Source organism: Oreochromis niloticus, linkage group LG7, assembly GCF_001858045.2.
Source record: "Oreochromis niloticus isolate F11D_XX linkage group LG7, O_niloticus_UMD_NMBU, whole genome shotgun sequence".
NCBI lineage: Eukaryota > Metazoa > Chordata > Actinopteri > Cichliformes > Cichlidae > Oreochromis > Oreochromis niloticus.
This window is the reverse complement of record NC_031972.2, coordinates 3,087,253-3,110,586: the sequence shown is the minus strand read 5'-3', so window position 1 is coordinate 3,110,586 and position 23,334 is coordinate 3,087,253. Positions and strand designations below refer to the sequence as shown.

General features: G+C 42.6%; 1 protein-coding gene across 1 annotated transcript; it reads left to right on the top strand.

Moving 5' to 3' along the window:
• The first annotated feature begins 508 nt into the window (after nucleotides 1-508).
• On the top strand, nucleotides 509-22,146 carry LOC100699092 (solute carrier family 13 member 1). The gene is made up of 15 exons (XM_019360866.2): nucleotides 509-660; nucleotides 3,243-3,371; nucleotides 3,802-3,938; nucleotides 4,047-4,213; nucleotides 4,468-4,507; nucleotides 4,624-4,705; nucleotides 4,823-4,989; nucleotides 5,647-5,766; nucleotides 13,133-13,231; nucleotides 14,138-14,239; nucleotides 15,956-16,047; nucleotides 18,164-18,258; nucleotides 19,089-19,250; nucleotides 21,172-21,309; nucleotides 21,413-22,146. Exons 1-15 carry the CDS (start codon nucleotides 541-543, stop codon nucleotides 21,545-21,547), a joined length of 1,785 nt encoding a protein of 594 aa, XP_019216411.1. The 5' UTR covers nucleotides 509-540; the 3' UTR covers nucleotides 21,548-22,146.
• The last annotated feature ends 1,188 nt before the right edge of the window (nucleotides 22,147-23,334 follow it).

The following is a 23,334-nucleotide window of genomic DNA, read 5'->3' as shown; positions in this document are numbered from 1 at the left end:
ATAAATATTGTGTTTAAAATATTTCACAACAGGATCAAACAAAAAATAAACCCTTAAAAATCAGGACCCGAAACAAGTACAGAAACAGTATCTTATTGCCCACTAGAAGCAACTTATTAAGTCTGTTTATCATTAATAACACACAATGGAGTACACACCACAGATACATATAAATGTTTTGTGAATCGGTATACTTCCATTAAGTGTGAAAAATGATTTCAGTGTTAAACACATTTATAGTTCCAACGAAACTACTAACATTGTCCCTTTCCAGCACCACGCTTGCAATAAATGAAAAGCCTTGTCACATTAACATCTGACCTTTGTCTTAGTGGAGAGATAACCAACAGTTACTAATGAGCTTTTGTATCTTGCTCAAGAAAACTGATATGGAAATGTAAAATGAAGCTTCCAATAGTTGGAGGACTTCCCCAAACTAGTTTCCAGCCTCTCAGTCTTGGTCAATCATTACCCTCTCTAACATATCACAGCCAAATAACTGCAGGGTCACAGCAGGATCCTGCAGACGAGACGAAAACGATGGGAGACAGGAGGATGCTGACGAAGCTGAGCGAAGCATTGTGGAACTATTACACCCTTCTCCTTATCATCCTCACGCCGCTGCTGCTGCTCCCTCTTCCTCTGGTCATCGGAACAAAGGTGCGTGCACAAATATGATGGGAAATGTATCCCCTCCATAACAGTTTCATTTAATTGAAGTTGCACTGATCAATGTTTGTAAACGGCTCCTATCATTAATTGCAAATTTTGAAAGATGTTGCTACTGCTAGTTTTAATTGTATAGCACATAATCTTTATGATATGATCTAGGTAGGTAGTAGGTTGTAATTATTGTAGAGGTTTTGTGATGATTTGAACAGTCTCTGTGCTTTATTAAGCTTACATTGGCTCTCTATTTGCTTTCCTATCAGCCAGTCATTAATTTGTACTAATATACTTTTTTCTACTCCGAGCACTCTGAGCTATTTTACAGTTTTTCCCCTCACTATAAATACTGCTAACATACCTTTGTACTTGCCAGCTGACCCTAGATCCTTTTCTAAAACTGTCTGCATATAAAAGTCTATATACTCATAAAATGAAAACATAAAATGAGACCTCATGGCCAGTTTTTACAATTTCAGTTAACAAATGACTTGTCCGGGATTGCAAATAAAGCCCAATATCCGATTACAGAAAGTTTGACCTACATTGGAAATAGGTCAAAGAAAACCCTTTGCAGTGCAAAAACAAAATTACTTTAAAAATACAGCTTGCCAGTGGGATCTTGTTTTTCGGGCTATAATAAGATTTAATATATTTAGCAAAGTTGGATGTCTCGAGACCGGTCTTGGTCTCAAGACCACTTTTACGTGGTCTTGGTCTTGGATCCCTCGGTCTTGTCTTGGTCTTGCTGTTTCAGTCTTGCTGTCTCAGATCGACATAGTGGTAGGGAGATTTGGAGTCAACAGTATCCACAACACACAACGTAACGTTCGATAATGTGTCATGTGCAAAAGCATCAGTTCTAAGAGCCGTGCTTAGAGAGTGCTTTGTAGTGAATCAGAAGAGTCGACTCCTATTGAGTGAAAGCCGGCTCCTCACTTAATTTCCTTTCGCTGCTCAGCTCTCACACAGTGGCTCAGCTATGCTCCAATCCCTCCATATTGTGGCCAATCACATGCGAGGATATTGGATAATATCATTATGTGAAAAACAGAGAGGGTGAGAGATGCGACAGTCAAGTGGAGCATGCGTCTGTCCTCTCAGTAAGTGAGTGAGACAGTAGACAGCGGTGAGGAGGGCTGACACCCGTAAACGAAGCAGCATCTGGCTGCAGTTTAAAGACTTTTTTGTCTCGGTCTCGATCTTGGTCTCATCTCGACTTGGTCTTGGTCTTGTCTTGGTCTCGATACCCTCTGGTCTTGGTATTGTCTTGGTTTAGGCGGTCTTGACTACAAGTCTAATATTTAGTACAGATCAGAACAAGATTATTTCAGGTGAACCTAGAATTGTAGTTAAGGACTGAGGATGACGTGAGAGTTCAAAAAGCATAAAGTCCATGAAGCAGCAAATCAAGTGTACAGCATAAACTGACACGGAGCACATGAGAGAATACCTGAGACAAAGTACAAAGGGGAGACAGCACTATTTTTTTTAAAATGGGGAGCATTCAGGTCGACACATCAGTGAGGAAAAGAGACATGGCTGCATGAGATCGACGCAATCATGGGTGAGGAAGTAACAATAAATACTAGACACAAACAACAACTAATTACCAAACAAGGAAACTCCAACAGAAAAGTAAACTCTACATAAGGAAAGGACACAAAAGGAAAAGAATGTGAAGTGAAGGGAACCAATAACTTCCGATATGGAAAGTAACTTCAAGAATTCAAGACTGACAAGATCAACAGACAAACTAACAATCAAAATGGAAAACATTACCGTACTATCAAGCAGAACTTGATAATGTGACACCCATAATGCTGCGCCGTGACTGTAAAGCCTGGTGGTGGAAATGTTCATGCAGATCCACAACCGGATGGTTCAAAAAAGAAAAGAAAAAAAGAAAAATCAGTAAAAAAAAAAAAAAAATCTTAAAACGCATATCTGGTTGTGTCTGGTTAATTTCAGTAAATATGTGGATTCCTTACTTTGCTTTGAATTTTCAACTGCAAAAGCAAAGATAATAGAAAAATAATCGCTGGAATGAAGGTTAAATTAGACAATGCTTCAGTCCAAATAACTACCTGAAGGTGTTTGAAGGTAGCTGCTGAATGACGAGAGAGACTCTGGCTTAGTGGACGAGCTGCTGCATCTAATTTTTGCATTATGTTTATTTAAAAATGACCTTTAGCTATAATTACAGTCATCGATGTGTGTGTGTGTGTGTGTGTGTGTGTTCCTGTCTAGCTATCTTTGTAAGGACCGAAATCTGCATTCTACTATACTTCTGAGAACCAACAGTCACTTGTGAGGACACACACGCCGGTCCTCACAAGTTTGAAGGCCTTTTTGACACTCAAAATGTGGTTTTAGTGTCAGGGTTACAATTAGATTATGGTTAGGTTTAGGATAAGGGTCAGGGTTAGTTAACTGTTAGGGTTAGTGTAAGGGGCTAGGGAAACCATTATGTCAATGAAGGTCCTCACTAAGATAGCTGAACAGGCTTGTGTGTGTGTGTGTGTGTGTGTGTGTGTGTGTGTGTGTGTAATCGTGTTTTCCCTGTATCCCTGTAGGAGGCAGAATGTGGCTTTGTGTTGTTGCTGATGGCGATATACTGGATAACGGAGGTGATTCCACTGTCCATGACCGCCATGCTCCCCGCCATCATCTTCCCCCTGTGTGGCATCATGTCGTCCTCCAGCGTGAGTCAATCAGAGTTAGCGAGGACAAAATGTTCTTTATCTTAAGGATTGTTATTCTTTATGAATGCACAGAAGCACATGTGCTGCTTGTGTGCCTACGTGTGGAAAAAGAAGCACTGACTTCAACATGAAATGTTTCTTTTTTTTTTTGACAAATAAAAAAGAGCCCTCTTTTCCTAATTTCTTGCTCTGTATGATGTACAGCTCAGAACAATTCTTTGTACTGATCCAATTATTTAATATTTTCCAGTGAATCTGTGTGTTTTTTAAAGCTGTATTTTTAATTGGTTTATCTGTTACTTTTTAACTCCCTGTATAATGTTTTCTTTGGCCACAAACTCAAATTTGAAAATGGGCTTAAATTTTAACTTTTCTTCCTCAATTACCCTGTAGATGCACTCTCTGTTCTAAAATCCCTTTTCTCCTCTAGGTGGCAAAGGAGTATTTTAATAACTTCCACTTCCTGCTTGTGGGTGTTATCTGCCTCGCCACGTCCATCGAGAAGTGGGGCCTCCACCGCAGAGTCGCCCTGAGGCCCGTCACCTTGGTGGGGGTCAACCCTGCTTGGTGAGCGTCTTCTTTCTCTGCTGTTGGATTTAAATTTTGTATTTTTCTTTGAGATATAAGTGTGAAAGCTTCCTTGTTCCTTTTTGAAAACACTGCTGTCTCCTTCAGGTTGTTGCTTGGCTTCATGTCCGGCTGTGCCTTCCTCTCAATGTGGGTCCAAAACACATCAGCTGTTACCATGGTGATGCCTATTGTAGATGCTGTTCTCAAACAGATTCTAAAGGCGAATGAAGAGGGATACTCTGGTGAAGACAACCCTACCCTGGAGCTGGACGGTACCTGCACAGACAGTATACTTTATAAAAGCACAAAATATAATTAAAAGTGCGAGATAGCTGTGTGTTTTTGAGCTTATAGCCAAGGCAATCCAAGCCAACTTTATTTATAAAGCTATTTTAAAACCATTGAGCACTGACCAAATTGCTGCATGTAATTAATAGAATAAAAATATAAGTACTAAAAACAAAATACATATTGAAAAAAGTAGCATGGAACTCGTGACCCTGACTATAATCTGTCATTTTTTCAGAAATCAACAACTGTACTGCAAAAAATAAAGAAACTCTGAGGTATGTAAAGCATGGGGATTCACTGCTGCCCTCTCTGTATCTCTGGGTTCAGGGTGTTCTAAGTTTTTGTTTCTGACGTGCATGAAGAGCAACTGAATCCCTTATTCCTCTCTCAGTGACAGCACACAGCCAGATGTCCCCAGAGAAACCTTCACTTCTGTTCAAATACCAGCAGAGTCACAGCCTGCAGCAGACGAGGTGCAAAAAAGCACCAAACAAACACAGAATAAAATTATTCTTTTGGTATTTTTCCAGTGCTCATACATGTTCTGCTACTCCCACTAAATCTGCTTCTCTCTCCATTTTGCCTTACAGGCTGCAGAGAACGTACCCACGGCCTCCCACAGGGACACAGGATGTCGACAGGGCCGGATGCTATGCAAAGCCATGTGCATCGGCATCGCCTACTCCTCCAACATTGGCGGCATCACCACGCTGCCCGGAACCTCTCCTAACCTCATATTCGCTGAGCACCTCAACCGGTGAGTGTCTCACAAGTAGGGATAGGAACTCATAAAAATTTATCGATTCTCATTGGCTGCACTTTGAGAGTCACCATCGCAAGACAGGACATCAAAGACATTACGTTCATGCAAATGAATTGCACGCTGTGTGGTCAAATGTTTGCTCATGCTGGAGGTATATCCCCTCTGTGTTTTAATGAAGTTTTACTCAGGATTGTTATTCAAAAAAAGTAATGTTTTACTGTTAGTACACAGAACACAGCTAAAATTAATCCAGTATGTTACTTAATTACTCCACAGAAAAAATAACTTGTTTTCTCTACTCATTACTTTCAAGTTTCTCTGTAAAATTACTTGAAAATATTGTCTCATAATTACCATTTAAAATAAGAAACCTGAAATTACAGCCCTACACACCAACACAAATCCCTACCTAATGAAAACACACACTGTCTTTCTTTTAGTCTTCAGGTAGGAACATAAAGTCGATAAAAAACAGCACAAAGAGACTTTAAAGTGATTCTACTTTAGAAAACTGAACAGGCACAAATGAAGGCTTGCCGTTTATGTTTGGTTAATTCAGTCTGCTGCACAGCTAGAATGAACTAAATGATTGAAAGACTCCATTAAAAACAATGTTTTTAAATGCTCTCCAAACACTGTCTTTACATTCAGGGTTTACCCAGACTGCAACAGCATCAATTTTGGGAACTGGCTCCTGTTGTGCCTGCCCATCAGTGTTATCACGCTGCTGCTGACATGGTTGTGGCTGTACTGGATCTTCATTGGCTCAGAGTGAGTGTCAGCATACCATCTGCAGAGCCAATCACCTGCTATCAGTGCTGTTCTATTCTGATTACTCTTTGTGCACACTCCATTATTTTTTCTGTTTTATCAGTTTCATCATCCTATTCTGATTTCTTTGCATTGATTAATTAGTGAAAGTATCATCACATCACATTTATGTCTTTATTGTTGTGAAGATTTATTAGAGTTTTGATGATGATGAACCATTTGTTTTCATATTTATGCTTTTGTGCTTTGTTAATAATGCCATCAACAGAGACTACATAAAACAGTGTCATTCAACACGGCTGGGTTGCTCTCGAACTTCAATTCAATTCAATTAAATAAAACTTTATTGATCCTGAAGGTTGACCCCGAAGGAAATTGGGTTAAGGCCGCCAACCTTTGCCAGTGCCATCTTACCCTCCCGACCATACATACATTACACAAACATCACATGGGGAACACAGGTCAGAGAGGCATACAATGGAAAATGCACAACATGAGGAAAGACGAAGAGAAAAAAGAACTCCCCCCAGACTGAGCTCCAACAGGGAGATCAGTTTGAGAACAGAAAAAAAAACCTCAGCACAGGAATCATCACATCTCACAACATAGAAGATATAAGCTTTGAAGGCGTTTGGAGGGGGTTGGGGGGGTGAGTGTAGGTCTGTGACAGTGTACATGTGTATGTGTGCGTGTGTGTGTGTGTGTTCCATGTTCAACCGAGAGAAAGTGTCCCTTCACCCGGTTAAGCAAAAGTCAACAATCTTCGATCAGCGCGGATGGCCTTGAAGGAGGGACAAAGAGTTCTGACAACAATCCTGTTATCATGGAAGAATTTTTGTTGTTCCAGTCAGCTTCCACCTTGGCAGGCCTTCAGCTGGTACCAGTGGGATAGCCCCATGAGTGAAGATGGTGAATGTTTAGGTTTAGTGCGAACAACTGCCTCCATTTTTACAGTTGGTCTAATGTCCATCACTGGTCACCAATTCTCTCAATTCCCATTGTTCTTCTCCAAGATGTTATCCATATTGCAGAGCCATGAGCTTCTCCAAGATCTTATCCATATTGAGTTCAAAACACAGTCTGAGTACTCACAGCCCTGCCAATCATCTATCATGTCGGCCAGCCTTATGGGATTTTGAACAGCTGTTGCCGCTTCTTGTACTTCGATCGTGGCTCAAGAGTTGGGAGTTCGCCTTGTAATCGGAAGGTTGCCGATTCGAGCCCCGACTTGGACAGTCTCGGTCGTTGTGTCCTTGGGCAAGACACTTCACCTGTTGCCTACTGTCAGAGGGCCCGGTGGCACCAGTGTTCGGCAGCTTCGCCTCTGTCAGTGCTCCCCAGGGTGGCTGTGGCTACAGTGTAGCTTGCCATCACCAGTGTGTGTGGATGACTGGATGTGTAAAGCGCTTTGGGGTCCTTAGGGACTAGTAAAGCGCTATACAAATACAGGCCATTTACCATTTACCATTTTACTTCGATAAGCCAGGTCCGAGCCAGCTCCAATCAGCCAGAACTCTGTTATCATGGTTCCGAATTGGTAGTTCTCATTCAATGTCCTCCATCGAGAGTGTCGCCAGACACACGACACAACCGACCATCGAGTATCCAGCAGCAAATGTCTCCGCAGGACAATCGGGCTCTCCCAAGCCCAGGAAGGTGTCAATTCCGTTGCGGGACCAGTTGATCAAATCCATAATTCTTTAGGTTTTAGAGAACAAGACTGAGAAACTCTTTGACGGTTAGAAAGCGAGACTATACAAAATACATGAGAAGCCAAGCAGGAAAGATAAGGGAGAGGGAGAAGGAGAAAAGTGCGACCGCCTCCGTCAAGAGCCAAGTCAAGCGTTGAAGTTATTTAAAAAGGAACTAAAGAACATAAATGCTGTTTGACAGTTTTAATTATGTTTTGTGGGCCTATTTAAAGCAGCTTAAATGTGCTGGATTCATGTTTTTTATTCTAAAGGTTTACTGTTGGCCAGTTCACCACACACCTACAGGTAGCTGGTGAAGCGGCTGGAAGATCAGCTAAACTTTTAACTGAACTTTTAAAATACAACGCATATACTGTAGTACCCTTTAAACAGAGCCAAAAACCACCCCCATAAAAACACTCGAAACCATCAATCCATCCATCCATCCTTACATCCATCCATCTTCTTCCAGTAATCCGGGGCCGGGTCACGGGGGCAGCAGCCTAAGCAGAGAAGCCCAGAATTCCCTCTGCCTGGACACCACCTCCAGCTTGTCTGGGGAACACCAAGGCGTTCCCAGGCCCGCCGAGAGATATATTCTCTCCAGCATGTCCTGGGTCTGCCCCATTGCCTCCTCATGGTGGGACATGCCCGGAACACCTCACCCACAAGGCGCCCAGGAGGCATCCTTATCAGATGCCCGAACCACCTTGACTGGCTCCTTTTGATGTGTAGAAGCAGCAGCTCTACTCTGAACCCCACTCAGATGGCTGGACTTCTCAGCCCATCTCTAAGGAAAAGGCCAGCTACCCTTCATAGGAAGCCCATTTCCATCACTCGGATCAGCAATCTCGTCCTTCCCGTCACTACCAACAGCTCGTGACCATAGGTGGAACTAGAGACGTCGATTGACTGGTAAAATGAGAGCTTCACTTTTAAACTCAGCTCTCTCTTCACCACGACGGACCGGTACAGCGTCCGCATCACTGCAGCCACAGCACCAATCCATCTGTCGATCGCCCTCTCCCTTCTCTTGTCACTTGTAAACGAGATCCAGAGATGTTCTCAGTCAAAGTCAGTAGCGGGGGGGATGACTGAAAGATTTATTTGGCTGTGTTTTGAGCTTTGTTCAAAAAACAATGACTTCATATAGGAAAAATATATATATCACATATGCAGGACACCTTAAACTAGTTTTTTAATTAAGCAGCAAAGCAGAACAAAACCAGGGCTGTATCAAGACACGCCGACTAAACCCCAATTCAACCAGACCCAGAACTGATCTGGATTTAAAACAGGACTACAACAGTTCAAAATCAGGACTACTGAGGACTTAACCAAAAAAGAACCAGAATCAAAACTAGATGATAGTAGCACTAAAAATCATCATAGACCTGCACTACACTTATTTTTTAATTCTACCAAAGTCCACTATTTAGATTCAGAAAAGTTTAGATAATTATTTAGCCTTGTTGTGCAAACAAGCCTGCAAAACTTAATAAATACAGAATTTGAAAAGTAACAAATGTTATCTAAAAAGATACACTAGGTACTAGATACATGTTCTGATGAGTTTTGGCAAATAACCATTTGACTAACAGGTCTGTCTCACCTGCTCTTGTTCCATCTCTGTTCTGTCCTCACTCTCCATCTCCCTCTCTGCTCCTCTCTCTCCCTCTCTGTTCCTCTCTCTCCCTCTTTGTGCTGACAATCAAGCCAAATACCAACATCATCAAATATACAGTTGAAACCAGATATTTACATACTCTTCAGATAAAAACACAAACACTTTTTTAATTTTAACATCAAATCAGACTAAATCTTTATTATTTTTTTAGATTGATAAATATAAACATATTTGTTAAATTTAAGAGTAAAGAGAGAAACTATCTGTATTTCCTAATTGCAAATGGCACCCAAATTGTATTCAAAGTTGAGCCACACTTACGGAGCTCCACAGTTCTTTTCCTGGTCTTTTGGTTGACATCTCTTGATTTTCCCATGTCAAAAAAACAGGCTCTGTGTTTTGGGGGTGCCTTATATTGATCCACAGGTGTGCCACCAATTTACTCACATGGACTATACTAACCTATCAGAAGCTTCTTAAGCTCAGAATGAAATCGTCTGGAATTTTCTTATTAATTAACAATAAACTGTGTATGTACTCCTAAATTTGATGAAAGTGCTAAAAAAATAGACAGCTTTCTCTCTCTTTATTCTGACATTTCACTAATTCAAAAGATATTTCAATATTTATTTATCTGAAACAAAACAAGTTTACTCTAAATTCATGTTTAACAGTAAAAAAAAAATGTTTTTATGTTTTCTCCCTAAAGTGTATGTAAATATCTGGTTTCAACTGTGAATATACTGCTGTGTATTGAAATTCCTCTTGTTTTGCATAGAAATATACTGACCAACATACAAAGCATAATATATAAAATAACATCTACCTGAGTTTTTTCTTTGAAAGAAGCTCCTTATGTCCATTGTTGTGTTCATCAGTACATAACTGAAAGTTTAGAGTGCTTTATTTAGCCGTGGAGGGTAACAACTGAAAATATGAAATAAACACACATGTAAGCTAAGACTCTCTAAAAAAAACAGCATTGTTGTTCAGCTTTTCATTTCACCATTTGTTGATTCACTCGAAGAGCAAGTAACGTAATATGGGTCAGGTGATCAGTTTGATATCAATCTTTTGTGATACACCGTCATATTTACATTATTTGTACAGTACGAATGATTTGCTTTGGTACCTGGTCAAACTTAAGCTCTCCTCTGTCTGCACTTCTCCAACAGCAAACTTGCAGGCAGCAGCTTCTCCCCCCTCGCTCACAGGCGTAAGTGCTGTCCTCAGTTGCCTAGTGCCTGAGCTCGGATCATACCAAAATCAGGGGGAATTTACGACTGTGCGCTATGCGCTTCGAATATTGTGTGTAGTGTTTGTTTTATACAGTTGTCAGTCAGGCATCTAACTATGAAACAAATTACACTCCAAAAGACCCCAGGCTTCTGAAAAAATGACCTGGGCTTAAGCCCAGTAAGCCACCCCCCCGCTCCGCCGATGGTTGATTCCAAATCTCCCGACCACTATGTCTATCTGAGATAGCAAGACCGAGACAGCGAGACCAAGACAAGACCAAAGGATCTGAGACTAAAACAAGACCAAGACCACGTAAAAGTGGGCTCGAGACTGGGCTCGAGACCAAGACCGGTCTCGAGACATCCAACTCTATCTGTCGGTCCTATCAACTGCCTCCGAAGTCCCACAAGCTAAACAACCCAGATTGACCTCCTTCTTCAGCTTTGTGGCTCCCTTCACCTCTGGTGTCCAACATTTGGTTTGGCGTTTAACGACACGACAGGCACTAACCATCTTGTGGCTGCAGCTCAATGCAGCAGCTTCGGCAATTGAGGTGCTGAACATGGTCCATTAGGCCTCAATGTCACCATTCACCTTCTGAATGCTGTTGAAGCTCTGCCGGAGGTGTGCGTTGAAGATCTCGCAGACCTCTGGCCTCTGCCAGGTGTTCCCAGCACAAATTCAATATACGTTTGGGTGCGCCAGGTGTGTCCAGCATTCTCCCCCGCCACCTGATCCAACTCACCACCCAGTGGTGATCAGTTGACAGCTCAGCCCCTCTCTTTACCCAAGTGTCCAGAACAAATGGCCGCAGGTCTGGTGACATGATTATAAAATCGATCATTGACTTGCAGACTAGGGTGTCCTGGCGTCACCTGCATGTATGGACACTCTTATGTTTGAACGGGTCTCACTAACATTGCCCACATGAGCGTTGAAGTCTCCCAGTAGGACAACAGAGTCCCCAGGTGAAGTACCTTCAAGCACCCCACCCAGGGACTCCAAGAAGGCTGGGTAGTCTGAACCGTCAGTCAGCACATAAGACAACAGTCAGGAGGACCTGTTCACTGACCTGAAGACACAGGGAACAAACCCACCCGTCTACCGGGAGAAACCCCAAAGTACAGGCAGCAAGCCGAGGGGATAATAGGATACCCACCGCAGCATGCATGCCATGGGAGACCCTACCAGGGGATAAGGTAACGATTTGCAGAGGGGACACTCCAAACCATCCTCCAAAAGTCTGCAATATTTCCCCAAAAGTGTGTTATTTGCATTTGCAGTCACTGATACTTAAGAAATATGGCAGTAGTCATACTTCAGGAAATAACAGAGCAGATGACAGCAGGAAGAACAGAAAAAGGAAGAGCAGGGATGGAGGTGAATTTTAAAGCCCTCTGCAGTTCTGTAGCAACTGTGGGGGGGGTAAAGTATCTTTAATAGTTCACTATATTAGATGTGATGAAAGGTTGAACCATCAGCTGATGTTTGCTGCCAGTGAGATGAGATTATAATATAATGTAAAGAGGGTCCCAATGCCGAGGTGGTCCTTCTTCAATAAATATTTGGAGATTGTGTGGAGGAAGAACTCCTTATTAACAGGAAGAAACCTCCAATAAAACCAGGCCCAGGGAGGGGGCTTTTATTGTGATTGCACAACTTTCCCCTCCTGAAGACAGATCAGTTTTGTATCTTTTTGCATTCCGATTCCTGGGCATTAAAATTCCCACGATAAAGACGTACCTCAGAGGCGTCAATTTTTTTGCCAAAATACTCACAGGGGGCCTTGCTTGACCTCTACATCATCTCAGCTTGCTGCTAATCAAATGTCTCCACTGTCAGGCTCCCACTGCAACTCCATGCTGTTTGCCCCTAACTTCAGGTCTTCTTCATCACTGCATTTCCATGCTCCGGCTGAAGTACAGTGACTACTTACTGGCGCGCACACTATGTTGCTGCTTGCCTTCTTCGGGTTTCTACGCTGTTCAGAATTGACCTCCTTATCGACAAAATTCCATCGGGATCTTCATCCCTGCTTAAGTGACCGCCACCCGCCACCCAGTCTCCGAAAACTGCCTCGTCTTTTTCCTCAAACAAAGCAAAACCAACCAACTGTGCAGCCGCTTTTTGATATTTTACTTCAAAATAAACTCACCTTTAAGCCCCTTTGAATTGCTGACCCATTACCTCTACCTCAGAAAATCCCAGCATACCTTACTTTCAGACCTTCAGTTCATCAACGAATCCAGCCACATCCCACCAGATCATGGTTTCTTTCACATTTTTGGCAAGTTCTCCGGTCGTCCAGGATTTCTCCTAATCTCTTCTTTGGCCATTCCTTCCGCATTGGTGCAGCAACTTATGCCTCCTGCAAAGGAATTCCGGACCACTTAAACAAGCTCACAGTCCAATGGTCATCACAAGCCTATCAGTTATACATTCGCAACAATCTCCAAGACCGTCGCAATGCCTAATCTTCGCTTCTGCTAGAGGATGCCTTCTTTGGGGATCTGCCCCACCCAAGAGCTGCTGCCAGTCCCCTCCGAAGCCTTCCCCAAACCACAGCATCAGTCCACGGTCTCTCATCCATCATCGTTCATCGTAACTGAGGATGTGGTCCCAGCTAGTTAAAGTAAAATTCAGACCTACTAAGTATTTGAATAACTTGGTTATAATTTATATATTTTCACAACCATGTAAATATATAGTTATTTCTTCATTGTCTATCTGTGCTTTTAACCAAACACAGTCAGTCATTAAATTCATTGTGGGCACTTCCTCTCTCTCTCTCTCTTTCTCTCTTACGCAGCTTCAAGTTCCTGTGGCAGTGTCGGGGAGAGCAGTCTGAGAGAGAGAGGGCGGTGAAAATGGTGCTGGAAGACGAGTACAAGAAGCTGGGAGCCATTAGGTGATCTCTCATTCGTTCTTATTTACACACTCGTTTATTTTTCAAAGTAATCAGTTTGATCATTTATTCATTCATGTGTGATCATTACTGCTGTCAGGCATTAATATGTCCATTTATCTATTCATCCATTCACTGACCTCAAATATTAGAAACAGGCAGTTAAATGGTCATTCATCAGTGTATTCATTGTTCTGAATTAAAAAAAACATAAAAATTGAACTATATATGTTTTGTCTAAAACACTTATATTAATACACATGTTAAAAATTTTATTTATTAGTCCTTTATTTATCCAGGTAAAAAATCTCATTGAGATTAGAAATCTCATTTCCAAGAGAGACCTGGCAAAAATCATCAGAATATAAATGTTTACCCCCTTTTCTTACCATTTATTTGGACTTTTATTGGGAAAACCAGCCTAATCCGGGTCTCCAGAAGGTTGCCTGAAGCGTTCTTCGGTAGAACAACCTTCACAGCAAAGTTTTTATTTGCTTTTTTGGACAGACAGGTCATGATTTCCACAAAGAGAGATTACTTTTGCATTTTTCATTGTTTTTCTTTTCATTTTGGGGATTAATTCAGAATGGTTTTATATTCATGAGAGAGCAGACATTTATCTCACAAACTGACCAACTCGGGCCAAATGAGATGGATAAAGAGGTCTATAGACCGGATGTTTGGTGAACTGTCTCTCTGTCAGCACATATATAACTTACAATATAACTCTTTTAAAGAGCTATATTTTCATTCATGAATTTATTTAATTATACAGAGGGTTTTACATTACCTTAGATTGCCAGTTTTCATGCATTGCCATCATTCATTTACTTGTTGATCAGTTATTGACAGAAAGACATTCCTATTATAATTTATGCATTCACACATTCATTCATTCCCTCTCTCCAGTTCTCAGGAGATCTTCACTGGGGTGGTTTTTGTGGTGATGGTTTTGTTGTGGTTGACCAGATCTCCAGGTTTTATACCCGGCTGGGCTTCCCTCTTCCCTCAGTGAGTCACAACCTTCTATTATTTTTTTGGGAAATTATTCAGACTTATTTCCAAACCGAAGTCCTCGTATGCGTCCCTGATAGATTTCTATCGCAGATAGTGAAAGCCCTTGGTCCTCTCTCACTCTATGTTAAATCCTCTATCAGGAATTTAGGTGTCACCTTTGACTCGAGTCTCACATTGGATGGGCATGTCAAATCTCTGGTTCGGTCTTGTTTTTATCATTTAAGAAATGTGGCTAGGTTAGGCCCGATTTTATCTCACTCTGAACTGGAGATTGCTGTACATGCATTTATTTCGTCACGCTTGGATTATTGTAATTCGCTGTTTATGTGTCTAAGCAAAGGTTCTCTGGATCGTCTGCAGGTTGTGCAAAACGCTGCAGCTAGGCTTTTGACAAGATCCTCCAAGTACTCACATGTGACACCATTGTTATCTCAGCTACACTGGCTTCCTGTTAAATTTAGAGTCGATTTTAAGATTCTGGTCTTGACCTACAGAGCTGTGCATGGACTGGCACCTGCCTACATCTTTGATCTGCTACAGCCTTATGTCCCTAGCAGGTCTTTGAGGTCATCTGATCAGGGCTTACTTGCTATAAAAAATACTAAGAGGAGGACTAAGGGTGATAGAGCTTTTGCCAATGTGGCCCCTAGACTGTGGAACTCTCTCCCCCAAGCATTAAGAACTGCGGACTCAGTAACTGTTTTTAAAAAACAACTCAAAACTCACCTTTTTAAAACTGCTTTTGGTTAATTTTTTTGCCTGTTTTATTTTCTCTTTTTAAATCTTTTTATGACTTTTAATCTTATGTGCAGCACTTTGTGATTCTGTCTTGAAAGGTGCTATATAAATAAAAATTTATTATTATTATTATTATTACAAGGTGTGATCTTAAAGCCCTCTATTTTTTTTCCATTAAAACAACAACAACCCATAGTTTAATTTTGCCCAGTGTCCTTTGGCAGCACTCCTGTGATAGATCATTCTGTAGAGGTCATGATCTTACTATTTCTTCTGGATCTCTGCCGCTGTGTCAACTCAAACTTGAACTTGAAATGGAGATATGGAAGCTATAATGCCTGCAGGCAATAATATGCACCCTGAATGTTTCAGCTGTATGTTCTCTTCAGGTGTTTCTGGAGAGTAGAGCTCTCCTCCAACAGTCTGATGCTTGAAAATTGGTGCACAACCCCATGAATGTCAAGGAAAAAAATCGTGGTTCAGATGCACATTCGTGTATCTGAATGTGCTGCAGGCTCTCTGCTAAAACTGCTGTCTGTTCAACAGCCAGAACAGGTTTCTCGGGAAAAAAATAAACAGCAGCGCTGAAGCATCCAGAGAGGCATGTGGAGACAACCATGAAGCAAATAGACTCTTAAATGTAGTATCATTTTGAAAAATTCCACCTCTTCCAAGAGCAATATGAGAAGTCGTACACTGTTAAAAATATGTATTGTTTCCTTTTGTTGTAATGCATGCAAAGAACCAGCGTTACCAGCTGTTTTACGAAAGAACTTTTTTAATCAAGAGAAGTTTATCTGGGAGTCAGTTTCAGTAGAAACCAACAGACTTATTGTTGGTTTTGGTCTTTCCACGTAGTTTCTTGATAGAATGACAAAGACCAGACCAGATTCTTTGGGAAAAACACATATTTATGATTCACTGCAGCAGCAATGAACCATGACCCACCTGATCTCTTTTTCTGTTTTTCAGTAAATCGTACTACATCACAGATGCCACTGTGGCTCTGGTGCTGGGTGTCCTCCTCTTCATCGTACCTGCTAACGGACCGTCCAAAAAATACGGTAAATGTATGGAATGTGGCGTGTTGGTTAGTCAGATGTTGAAGGCTAACACAAGTACTCAAAGGGCACCAGAGCAGGAAATTAGCATAATTGGTTGAGTACTGCCACTGCCTCGAAGAGATTCTGGCAAACCGTCAGGCGTCTCAGGAGGGGAAAGCGGTGCTCTACCTGCACTGTGTATAGTGCTGGTGGAGCGCTGCTGACTTCGACTGAGAAAATTGTCAGGCTGTGGAAGGAATACTTCGAGGACCTCCTTAATCCCACTGACACGTCTTCCGAGGAGGAAGCAGAGTCTGGGGATGAGGGGAATGACCCGCCAATTTCCGGAGGCGAGGTCACTGAGGCAGTTAAACAACTCCTTGGTGGCAGAGCCCCTGGTGTTGATGAGGTCCGCCCCAAGTTCCTGATGGCTCTGGACGTTAGGGCTGTCCTGGTTGACACGCCTCTACAATGTTGCGTGGAGATCAGAGGCAGTACCCCTGGACTGGCAGACCGGGGTGGTGGTCCCCATCTTTAAGAAGGGGGACCGGAGGGTGTGTTCCAACTATAGGGGCATCACACTCCTCAGCCTCCCTGGGAAAGTCTACGCCAGGGTGCTGGAAAGGAGAGTTCGTCCACTAGTCGAACCTCGGATACAGGAGGAACAATGAGGTTTTCGTCCTGGTCGCGGAACACTGGACCAGCTCTTTAGCCTCTCAAGGATACTTGAGGGTGGATGGGAGTTTGCCCAACCAGTCTACATGTGTTTTGTGGACTTGGAGAAGGCATTCGACCATGTCCCTCGGGGTGTCCTGTGGGAGGTGCTGCGGGAGTATGGGGTGTCTTGCCCATTGCTACGGGCCATTCGATATATGGCCCTATACAACCCTATACAACCGTTGCAAGAGCTTGGTTCGCATTGCCGGCAATAAGTCGGACTCGTTCCCGGTGGGTGATGGGCTCCGCCAGGGCTGCCCTTTGTCACTGATTCTGTTCATAATTTTTATGGACAGGATTTCTAGGCATAGCCAAGTGGCGTAGGGCTTTCACTTCGGTGGCCTCAGAATCTCATCTCTGCTTTTTGCGGATGATGTGGTCCTGTTGGCTTCATCAGGTGAAGGCCTCCAGCTCGCACTGGAGCGGTTCGCAGCCGAGTGTGAAGCAGCGGGAATGAGGATCAGCACCTCCAAATCTGAGGCCATGGTTCTCAGCCGGAAAAGGGTGGAGTGCCCACTCCGGGTCGGGGATGAGTTCCTGCCCCAAGTGGAGGAGTTCAAGTATCTCGGGGTCTTGTTCGCGAGTGATGGGAGAAGGGAGCCGGAGATCGACAGACGGATTGGTGCTGCGCCTGCAGTGATGCGGACGCTGCACCGGTCCATCGTGGTGAAGAGGGAGCTGAGTGTAAAAGTGAAGCTCTCAGTGTACCGGTCGATCTACGTCCCTACCCTCACCTATGGCCACGAGCTGTGAGTAGTGACCGAAAGAACGAGATCGCAGATACAAGCGGCGGAAATGAGCTTCCTCCGAAGGGTGGCTGGCCTCTCCCTTAGAGATAGGGTGAGAAGTTCAGCCATCCGGGAGGGGCTCAGAGTAGAGCCGCTGCTCCTCCACATCGAAAGGAGCCAGCTGAAGTGGTTCGGGCATCTGACAAGGATGCCTCCTGGGCGCCTCCAGGGTGAGGTGGAGAGCTGGAGAGATTATATCTCTCGGCTGTGCTGGGAACGTCTTGGTGTTCCCCCGGATAAGCTGGAGGAGGTGGCTAGAGAGAAGGAGGTCTGGGCTTCTCTGCTTAGGCTGCTGCCCCCGCGACCCGGCCTCGGATAAAGCGGATGAAGATGGATGGATGGATGGATGGATGGATGGTTGAGTAGTGTAGATTTACTCAGCTTTTGTTTTTCTTAGTTCTTCTTAATGCACTTTTCCTACACTACATTATTCTCACTTCTTTGGTTATTGCGTCCTATGCATATCAAGCTTATACATAAAAAAATGAACTTTAAGCAGCACAGAAATGTGTGAATACCTAAAATCAGAAAAGTATTAACACTCATTTAAATCTCAGAGGTTCTGAACACCTTGTCTGTTTTTCAGCATCTGTCCCATCAGTCCCAGTAAATGTTTTTCTCTCTCAATTCAGAGTCCATGATTTCCTGGAAAGAGTTTCAGGCCTCCATGCCGTGGCAAGTTGCCCTGATGGTTAGTGGAGGCTTTGCCCTGGCTAAAGGTGCAGAGGTATGCTGAAATACAAATCACAATACATTCAGAACAGTTTCCTCCTACAGACCAAGAATAAATTTGGTTTTCACAGTTAACACAAAAAAATCTCAGGTCCAGACAAAAAACAGCTCTCTGGTGTAGATCATTGGGGATTACAACAACTTTACCTTCTATCAACTTAACTGGACTACTCCCCTGATTGTGTCAACATTGTTTTCAGTCAGTGCTCACAATCAGAAAGATTATTGAAAAGCGGGAAATAAAAAAAGGATCAGAAGATTGTTTAGCTTAGAGTTAAACCATAAGTACACTCAAATAAACCAAAACCAAATATAGTTTTGAGTGTACTTCAATTATATCTCTGTCTATCTCTATCTCTAGAGATAAACAGCGACAGATATAGAGATAGATAAAGATATAGGCCAACCGATTGTGGTTGTAAAAAGACTTTAGGACCTTCAGAAGTCAGTGGAAAAACCTTCTCTTTGAATTGCCCTCTGTAAGCACTTTGCCGCTCAGTTTATGGGCTCAGTCACTCATTTAGACTGAAACTGAACAAAAAAGTCTTTTTTGTGAATTTTTGAATTTTAGAATGCACAATTAGCCATGGTATGGCTAATTGTGCATTGTCCACTGGCAATTTGTCTACATTGAAATCATTAATTAATGAACAAATGGTTTCACAGTCAGACCAGCCTGTCTTCATTGCATCTGGTCATATGTCCACAAACGTCATCTCAAATCTTCAAACTGGCCCTTCAGAAACCAGTGGTTGATATAATGGTACATAAAGCTTGTATAAAATCTGCTGTACACTTAACATGTGTGTTTGTTTGTGTGTGCAGGAGTCAGGTCTCTCTTTATGGCTGGCCAGGCTGATGACACCTCTGGGTGACCTCCCGGTCTTAGCCACAGTCACAGTGGCCTGCCTCCTTACCACCACACTGACAGAAGTGGCCAGCAACGCTGCCACCATCACCATCTTCCTCCCCATTCTCTCTCCTCTGGTTAGTTCAGTGTGTTATACTGTACAGATCCGACTAAATGCTGAGAATTACTGTTAGATAACCTGTTCAGCTCATTTTCAGCTCAGTATTTTATTCTTGGACTTTACTGCAGTACTTAAAATAATCATTATTTATCTTACACTGGGCTGTGGAGTAGTTCCTCCGTTTATGGTCTGGTTGAAACAAACCGTTTAAATCCACTCCCTTTTAGTCTACTTTCTTCTGATTGGCTTCTCCCAACAAATACAACACGGAAGGGATAAGCAGCAATTTTATACTCATGTTGCATTAATGAGCTCTTTAGAAATCAGTTGGTTTGGGCCTTTCCTGTGTGTTGTTCCCTGTTTCACTGTCAAATCCAGCACTAGAGCCAAATTAGTGAAAAATAACTCTGAAAAATAAGTAAAACTGTGTGGTTACAGCTTCCATTTGATTCATTTTCTTCAGAATCTGCTTTTTCATTTGTTAAGCCTAAATGTTATTTGATGCCTGTAAATTCTTTAACTTCTTCATTAGCATCAACTTAGCGTGAGGTCGGCCTCCAGTTCAAGCATTAATTTACGTACTCGAGTGCTAAGACTATGCAGAGACCTGTCTTCAAGATTCCTCTCATGTCTCCTCAGTCCTGACCTCATCAGTGCTTTCAGTCTGATAAATTCAGCTTTTTTGATCCTTAAAAAGAAACCGCTGTGACATCTGAGTCGTTCTGCTGTTTCAGTGTTTTGCTTTAGCTGCAGTTTGTACTGTTTATGAGCTTTAAGATTTTGTTTCCACATAAAACAGAGCATATGGAACTTACAACAAAAGAGACCACCACATCAAGGCTAACAACTCTTTTCACAGTTCTGTCTCAAGTCCTTCTGACCCCCCATAAGTAGGGAGGGGTTTCTCCAGGAAGTGTGCAGAACTTACTCATTTAGCTTTTTTAAGGGACAGATCTCTGGGTTGGCTGAGAGATTCAACCCTCATTGCTGACCTCCAGAAGAAGATGGTGCCTCTGTATGTTGGCCTTGAGCACGTTCCTCTGGTCAATTCAAACCACTCATTTGTATACTTGTTTTTTTGGTGGAGCACAATTCTTGAAATAACAGCAGTCTGGATCCCACGCAGGTGGTCCATCACAGAGTTTCACACCCAGGCAGTAAATCAAAGAAATTACATTTGTGCAAAGTAATTGCATGCTATGTGGTCAAATGTTGGTGCATGTTGGAGATAATTCCCCTCTTTGTTGTGATCAGTGTTGGGGTCATTACTAAAAAAATGCACATATTAGAACACTTTTCATCAAGTAATGTAGCACATTAATTAATTACTAACAGGGTGAAGTAATTCATTACACATTACTTTCTTCACATCGTTTTTCATTAATTTCTTTTAATGGATTGTTGGTTCTTGTGTTTTACTTTTCGCAAAATTACCGTTTAACCATATAAACTTATAGGCTACAGACACACATAATCATACTCTGAATTGCCACAATGACTCTTGTTTAAAAAATACAAAAAGAACAGCTACAAACGGGGGCAGTTTGTGAACATAGCATCGTTCACAAACTGACCAAGTTATAGGGGGGGGGTGATGTCATGTTGGCAAGTTCATCTTTTCAACCAGGATCACTGCAAAGCAGGCAATAGACACGCCCGTCCACCATGTCCATCCCAAGCTTTGCATCTCCAAAGCGTGAAATGGATATGCATGCAAAAGGTACAGTAAGCTGCAGTAACAGCAGAGGGCGTTATTTCACTTCAGGCCAACATGAAAATAATCACAGGAATGCGTTTAAACAGACGTTACATTCAAATCTAAATACATATTGGCCCCTCTTAATCCTTTGAATGAATGTGAATAAAAGAAAAACTAATGATTGTCATTTAATTTCACTAATGTGTGAAATATTTATGAGAGATTGTTCTCGCTTCAGGCTGAGGCCATACATGTCAACCCTTTGTACATCCTGATCCCCGCCACCCTGTGCACATCCTTCTCCTTCCTCCTGCCAGTGTCCAACCCACCAGGTGCTGTGGTGTATGGCTATGGACACTTTACCACCCTAGATATGGTGAGTTCTGTCATAAGAAAAGAGAGGCAGCAACTAGAAATAACTCTCACTAAATGTATGCTGGCCATAATTCACAAGAAAAATCTGATCATGTCTGCTGCAGGTTAAGGCGGGGCTTGGCGTCAACACGATTGGAGTCCTCGCCGTCCTGCTGGCCATAGCAACTTGGGGAATTCCTTTGTTCTCGCTGGATACGTACCCCGACTGGGCACCGACCTTCAACTCCACAACGCCTTGATGAGTGGACTTGGGGCTTAGTTTTCAGTGGTCAGACTCTGAATCCTGAAAGAGACTCAAAAAAGGCTCCCGAGTTTGACTCTTAAGAAATAGATTAATGTGCTTTAACTAACCCAAAGTTGAAAGAGTGTATTCATTGCTCTTTAGTGGTGTTACTGCTTCCTCTCCACCAACAGGTAAACATTTAGGAGCCCCTGTTTCGGTGCTGCAGTCGCCGTAAACCTGGTTGCCAACAAAAAACATTTAAAGAAGTCATTTTGTCAGCAAATCTCATGTGCAGACCCATGTGCTCTATCATAACTCCACTGTTTTTCAAAAGTCAGGATGAGACATCCTCCTAAAAATCCCCCCCAAATACTCCCACACTGCAGCTTAGCAGAGAAGAGAATGACATCTTTGCTGCCGTCTAGAGTAATTTTGCATTCAACGATGGACGCGTAGCCCAGCCCTGAAAACCTTTGGATTTGCACTTCTTCATTGCACCTTTTTAAAGTTATTTACTGTACTTTATAGGTAAATTAATATAAAACAAATCTGCCAACTGAAGGTTGATGTCACAGAATGTTACTGGAATAAACAATAAAAGCAATTTGAGTTTTTCTAGTTTGTTACCATTATGCTGAGTGCTGTGGCAGGCAGGATGAGGACCTCGAAACAATAAGGTAAACTGAAGGAAGCAGCTTATTGCACTGTAGCAAAACCTAAGCTTTACAAACACAGAAAAGAAAACCTGAAAGGGAACCTAAAAAAAACTAGGGAGCTAGGAACAAGGGTAAACCAGAAACAAGTGGAAGAACACGGGGAACACAGCTGGGAGAGATCAAACAAGATGAGACAGGGAATAAGCAAAACTGAATACCCTGAACGCAGTACAAGGAACTATAAAAATAAAACAGGAAACATGAGATGCACTGAGACGCGGGTTAGACACTGGGGGCGTCCAAATTCATAGGCTGCATCCTCCCGAGGCCGCATTTGTAGGCTGATTACGTCACAGCGACGCGACGAAGACTGTCCAAATTCGTAGACTCCTCCAAATGCAGCCGACAAATGCGTCCTCCTTTTCCCCAGATTCGAAGGATGGGTCGGGTGTATCCTTCGTGGCCCACCATATCCCAGAATTCATAGCGCGGCCAAGCCAATTCCAGTTTCCAACAATGGCGGGAGCTACTTAGTTTTAATATTACTCTTATTCCTCTTTCTGGGTCACAAAATAAACTTTTAAGATATTTTTAAGCGAGAAAGTAGCTCTGTAAACTTCAAATGTCTGCTCGGTTTATCAAGATATCACATATTTGTAGAAGTGCTCCAACGTTTTCAGAGACGTCTGTTACCCACCACCTCCATAGCCAGCCGGGGTTCAAGGCTCTCTAGAGCCGGCGAGAACAGCGAACTCCCTGCACATTGTTTTCAAACTACTCAGGTTAAACATGATATATAAGTCACTTAGATAACTTAAAAATTTTATTGCTTGGCTTTTTTCAGTGTTTTATTTGTTTGTGAGTAAATCAATTTGGCTGAGATTAGAGCTGAATAAACGTCAAACAGAAAGCTGATTAAACAGAAGTGTGAGATGATCGAGAGTTTACGCCAGTGTCCTGTTATATTTTAGATAGCAAGGAGCAGACGGCTGAGTTTATTAAACTCCACCCAGACAGCTGGTGACGCAGGTATGAACGCTAGACCGTTTAATTTCTCACTTCCGGCCTACCCGGCCCACTTAGACCACAAAGGCCGGGTCTTCAGGAGTAAGCAGCCTATGAATTTGGACACACCCCCATTGGACCA

Bases quoted from the DNA above. Each gene is read 5' to 3' on its own strand.
- LOC100699092 (XM_019360866.2), top strand. From the start codon at position 541: ATGGGAGACAGGAGGATGCTGACGAAGCTGAGCGAAGCATTGTGGAAC. The intron at 4,706-4,822 runs GTGCAAAAAAGC...TTTGCCTTACAG, and splicing joins CACAGCCTGCAGCAGACGAG to GCTGCAGAGAACGTACCCAC. The intron at 21,310-21,412 runs GTGAGTTCTGTC...TGTCTGCTGCAG, and splicing joins ACTTTACCACCCTAGATATG to GTTAAGGCGGGGCTTGGCGT.